At 54.5% G+C, this 6000-nt stretch overlaps 1 protein-coding gene across 2 annotated transcripts in view; it reads right to left on the bottom strand.

The window, feature by feature from the left end:
• Positions 1–6000, bottom strand: part of TMPRSS6 (transmembrane serine protease 6) — a 38012-nt gene extending 32012 nt beyond the window's left edge. The window contains exons 1-2 of one of the 2 annotated variants that reach the window (XM_019719657.2): positions 5783–6000; positions 89–285 (exon numbers count right to left, since the gene is read on the bottom strand). In XM_019719657.2, the coding sequence (XP_019575216.2) occupies positions 89–284 (196 nt within the window). In that variant the 5' untranslated portion in view covers position 285; positions 5783–6000. The other variant, XM_019719658.2, reaches the window with a different exon arrangement.

A 6000-nucleotide genomic window follows, 5' to 3' on the forward strand; every position in this document is an offset into this window, starting at 1 on the left:
TCCTGGTCTGTCCTGCTGTGCCCCCCCCCCCCCACAACCACCCCAAGTCCTTCCTAGGTGGCTCTCTCTGGCAGGCCCCCATGTTTACCTAGGAAATACCAGAGCAGGACACCCCCTGAAGCCAGCACGACCAGGGCCAGCCACAGGGGCGCCAGGCGAAGGTAGCCTCGGACTTTTCTCTTGGAGTCCTTAGGGGCCTTGAACATCCCCTCCGGTTCGGCCTCCTCGCCATCACCTCCGTCACCCAGCCCGCCAGTGTCCTGCGGGGCCTCAGCCACAGGCATCCTGGCAGGGAAACAGACCAGGGTTGGAAACAGCCTGGCATTTGCAAAGGAGCCTTTGCTGAACGGTGAACCTATGCCAACGGTGCATAGAAGTAAGACAGCCTGCCTTTTGGACTAAGAGTATCATACCACCAGGTGATAAGCAGTGATTGAAAGTGGGCCCTGAGCCGCTCACGGAGGGCGAGCGGCAGAGCTGGACTGGTGTGGCTCTGGAACCCTTACCTTTGCCCTCATACCAGCCTGTCTGTGGTCAGAGGACAGATGGAGGTTTCAGTGCCCGAACCCCACCCCAGAGACTGTATCCACAGATGGAAATCGAAAACATGGGGTGTCAATCTCTGTAAACTAGCTCCTCTTGCTTTCAGCTTCCCTTCATTTGAGGGACGCTCTCTGTTCCTCCTGGTTCCCAATAGCAGAGTTTCCGGAAACACGGATGCAGTCAACTTGCTCTGCCCTCCCCCAGAAGCACCTGAGCCAGTGCTGTGCTGGACCAGGGCCTGCCGTTGAAGGGCTGCTGTCTCTCTCATCTCCCCTTCTGCCCAAAGCCTCACGGGGCAGAGGAAGGAGGCAAAAACGAATATTCATTTAGGGTCTACACAAGCTAACGCCTCATTCATTTAGTCCTCTGGTCACCCAGGGATGTGGGGACCATTGTCCCTGTGTGTTATTCTTCCTCAGGCCCACTAGGTGTGGACACTTTACATATATTATCTTCTAAAATCTCCAACCACAGTTCAAGTTTCTTTACCCATTGTACAGATGAGGAAACTGAGGCCCAGAGTGTTTTAGCAACAACTCACTCCACGGTTTTCCTAGCTTTATTTTTCCAGTATGATTTGACTATCTGGCACTCACTACCAGCCCCATGTTACAGATGAGAAAAACGAAAGCCCTGAGAGGCTAAGCCACTCGCTGGAGGTCACACAGCAGATACATGGGAGTTTTGTTCAAGTGTCTGACTCGGCTCCTTCCACTCCTCTGGGCGGCTTCCTGGAAATGAGCTGTTAATGAACAAATCATGATTTCATAATAGCTGATTGACCTATCTCTCGTGCCCCAGGTCTGCAGCTCTAGCATCAGACCCCTCCAAACCAACTTTTGAATGTTATCTGGCTTCTCAGGCAGGTTTTCCCACCGTATAGAGAAGGCCCTCCATCCACCTACCCAGTAGCTGAGCAAGGATCCCAGAACACTGAGAAGGTAGTCTCCTCTTACCAAGTGCATAAATGCCACTGTGGCTTTGAAATGCATCCCCAGATGTGTGGGTGTGGGGGGGTCCTTTGGGCTGTGTCTTGGGTTTTCACAGAGTGGATTTTCCCAAAATGGGGCTCCTCAGTGATGTGCAAAGTCATCTCAGCTGGATTCAAGGGGCTCCCTGCCCTCCTCCTGCTTCCTCACTTCCTGCCACTCTTTGGCATTGTTCCCAGGCAAGGGGCTCTGGCATCCGGCCTTGGTAACCACCTTGAGTGGCCCCCACCTGATGCAAGGAAGGGAGGGATGGCTGGTGATTTTCAACTGGGTATGGAACTCCCCTACGCCCCTTTCCAGAGGACATCCAGACATGTGGGGCCAGGCCAAGGATGGTAAATATGCTGCAAGGGGTGGTACAGCCCTCCCACTGCCCAAAGTACCCACAGAACCCCTGGTGAGAAACTGGCTGTCCTCTGAAAGCTGAGCAGGTGGCTAGATTGGGGAAAGCCCAGCGATGGCCCAGCCCCTCACCCACTCTCAGCCCCCAAGTCCCCTCCCTCCTCCAGAGGTGGCCACACCCTTGTTTTACCCTTAAACCTGGCTTACCAAGGATCTATTTTGAGATGACTCATACAGTCCTGGGGACTCAAGGGCACTGGAAATGACGATAGTTGACATTTATTTCAACTATTTCCAGTGCTTTGCATATGCACTGTCTCGTGTAAGCTTATACAGACCCTGTGGAGGGAAGCTCTCTTATTTGTTATCCCCGTTTTACAGGTGAAAAAGTTGAGGCACAGAGAGGTTGAGCAGTTTGGCCAAAGTCACACAGTTGATTAGCAGCAGATCCAGGCTGCAAAGCCAAGCAGTTTGTCTGCAGAGTAATGTCCTGCCTTCTCTGCTCTACTGCCTCACACATCAGCAGGGTACTAAGGGGGAAACTGAGGCTCAGAGAAGGTTATAGGTCCATTACAGGAGGCATCGAGAAGAGCAGTCCAGGGCAGGCCACTCAATAGGCCTCTCCCCTCCTTTCTCCCTCCCCAGGACTAGGCCTGCTCCCCGTGGATTTCGCCTCCCTCATAAATGCCCCTCACATCCATCTGTGAGGACTTTGAGCATCACAGAGGAGCCCATTTTCAGAAAACCCACTGTGTAGAAACCCAAGTTAGACACAGCCCAAATGGGGAGTGCTGTTCACCTGGGGTCCCCATTGCCTCCCACCTGGATTCCTAGGGCAGCCTCTTACCTGGGTTCCTAGCTCCTGCTTTGGCACAACCTCCACGTTATCCCCAGTGCATTCCCCCTGCCCACCTCCACCCAGTCACCGCTCAGAATCCGCTAATAGCTACCAGCCACCTCTGACTCCTCACCATGGCACCAAGACCCTCCCTGACCTGGCTGCTACCCACCCCTTCTGTAGCCCTAACTTCCATCATGCGTAGCACCCTGCAGGCCCACAAGACTCCACCTTTGTGCAGCCACACCCTCTGCTTGAATAACTGCGGGGACCCTTAAAGGGGGCTCCAAGGCCACCTGCCTGGCGATGGGTCCCCAGGCCCTAAGTAGTAAGTCACCTCCTCTCCTGGGCAGCCCTTGGTCAGATCAACAATATTCCTGGTTTGGCCTTCATTTCTCTCCCTCACAAGAAAATAGGCCTGTATCTTTATCACTCCAGATTCCCTGTAGGACCCACCACAGGGCTTGCCACATGAACGAATGCCTGATGAAGGAATGAATGCACAGAACCCTAGGTCTCCAGACTCTCAGTGCAGTGCTCTCTCCTACGTCTTGCTGCCTCTGGGAAGCAGGACATACGAGGCTTGAGCCGTGGATCTTAGATTCACTTACCCAGCCACCGTATTTGTGTTGAACACTTGCTTTGTGCCAGGCTGTGTGCTGGGCATAGGGGGCACATTGGTGAATATAAGAGACCCCTTTCCCATCCTCTTGGGGTGGACAGCCCAGCAGGAGATGGCTAACTGTGACAATTGACAGGTGTGAAGATGACCACACTACTCCATCTTTTACTGTTATACAAGGGTGTCCCCATTGTTTCAAGGGCCCCGTCCATCGGAAAAGTCTGTGGCTCTACTTTCCGAATGCCCCCAGAACCCAAGTCTTTCTTGGTACCGCCATGGCTAACCACCATCATCTAAGTCAACATCATCTGTGAACTTGACCCCTGCAATAGCCAGTCATCCATCTGGCCACCCTCAGCATCGGATTCCTTCCTACACAACCGTCAGAGTAGTCTTTTCACCACGTGCCCTGCTCACAAGCCTCGCATGGCCCCCATCCACCTAGAACAGGGCCCAAAGTCCATCTCACAGCCCACAAAGGCCTAGGTCATTTGGTCCTTTCGCATCTTTCTGTTCTCTCCCTCCCTCTGCTGCAGCCCCCACTCAGCTCCTTGCCAGACTATCAACATATCAAGTATAGCCTTTTGCATCTGCTGTTCCCTTTCCCAAAATGCTTTTCCTTCAGTTTGCTTCATGATCTGCTCCTTTACTGCCTCCCAGTCTTTGCTTGAATGTCACCTCTGCAGCAAGACCTTCCCTGACCACCCCCTTTTTCTCTCCATTTTTTTCACAGCACTTCTTGAGACCTCAATTGCATGAGATGCTTACGTGTCCAACCTCCTCACTGGTTGTAAGCTGCTCAGGAGCAGGAGCTTTATTCTGCTCACCACTGTGTACCCTGCTCCAAGAGCAGACCTGGTACTCCCTCCGTGTTGAATGAATGAATGCTAGGATCCTAGATCCTTCCCACACAGCTCCAAGCTGTGTGCATGTGTGGCGGGGCCAACTTCTCCTGCCTCCTTTCTCCCCACGCCCTCTTCTTCCTGTTGCACCCCAGTGACATTGGACTTATCAGTTAGCAAGTCTAATAACGGAGATGGTAGAAAACTGTTATGGATCAAGGGCTCTTTGCCAGCTCTGGGGTGAAGATCATTACGCAGATTGGTTCTTGAAAGTTCTTGCTTACCACTTGGCTTTCCCACCATGCCCTTCTTTCTTCCTAGGCTGCCTACCTCCTGACCTGGCCAGCTTTTAGATGGCCCACTCACACCTCAGCTCAGCTCTCACCTCCTCCTGAAGCTCTCTCAGAGAGCCCCAGGAGGGGCAACTGCCCCTGAACTCTCCTGGGCCATCTCCATCGATGCATAGCTCACCTTGGAGGCATTTTCTCTGTCCCCATGACAGTGAGCCCCTGCAAGGGTCGACCCCAATTGCCATAGGGGCCTGAGGCTTCTCCTCTGATCTGAGCACTTAGACCCCACCCTGGCACCTGTTCCTCACTCCCTCCTGCTCTTCTGACCAATGGAGGGGTCTCAAGCTGCCCACTGGGGACTGAGCTCGCTGGGGCCAGGCTATACCTCTTCCTCCATGCTAGCCCTCTGCTGGGCAACACTGAAAACCTCATTCCATCTCAGCCTCCATCAGTCTGGGATGTTTACCTTGCTGTCTCTACCTAATGATTGGAGAAACTGAGGTCCAGGGAGATGAAATGGCTCACTCAAGGTCACCCAGCCGGGGCAGGGCAGAGTAGGCAGAGCTGGGACTCTGTTCTAGGAGCTTCCAGCGAGGCCATTCGGGCCTACAGTGAATCCTTGCTATGAGCTGCTGTGACTGTGTGTTCCCAGGTGTGGGGAAGGGGTGAGCATCCCTTCTACACACACAAACACACTCAAACTCACACACAGATGTATACAGATAGAAACCTACAGAGGTACACACACCTATCTGCGACACAGATTCATAGATCCACACTCCCCCTTCATAAACACTTGTGCACATACACACCACACACACACACTGCCAGCTGCATTCAACTCTGAGCCTGGGAGCTAAAGGTCCCCTGTTTAGTGTGGTGTGGGGCTCTGGGCCTGTCTCCCAGACCACACTACCCAGGTCGTGTCCTGGGTACGGAGGGGGCAGCATGTCCAGTCCTGCAGAGTGCTGGGAGGTACTCGGCCAGCAAATCAGGCTTCTTTCCTGCCTTGTCCCTGCCCCAGAGTCCACCGGCCCCACCTAAACCCAGGCCTCCCAGCACTCAGAACCCACAGCTCCTCCACTGCCCCGCACCTCCCCATACACTTGGCCTCACTCCGCCCTGTCCTGCCCCAGCCCCAGCTCCGTGGACCCTCCTGCTCACCTGGTTACTTTCTGGCAGAGGCGGCCCTGCAGACCTGGCCTCAGAGCAGGGCACACGGCTCAAGTTCCAAGGAGCCAGGCCCAGTTCTCAGAGGACACTGTTACCGGGTCATTCATAGATCCTGCTCCCCTGTCCTGGAGGCCCCCACTTACCTTTGGGAGTGGCAAGTGGGTGCCGGGCCTGCACGCAGACCTCACGGCCTCTGTTTGTCCAGGACAAGGTCTCCCCACCTCCACCCGGCCAGCTGGGGCTGGATCAATGGCCCAGAGCCATGGCGGGAGTGTCTGGCCCTTGTCCTCTGTGGCCTGTGGCCCCAGGCTCCATGGGCCTGCTGCTCGCTTCAGGACAGCACTGTGACTGTGCTCAGGTA

The sequence above is a fragment of the Rhinolophus sinicus genome, linkage group LG02, assembly GCF_036562045.2.
Source record: "Rhinolophus sinicus isolate RSC01 linkage group LG02, ASM3656204v1, whole genome shotgun sequence".
Lineage (NCBI taxonomy): Eukaryota > Metazoa > Chordata > Mammalia > Chiroptera > Rhinolophidae > Rhinolophus > Rhinolophus sinicus.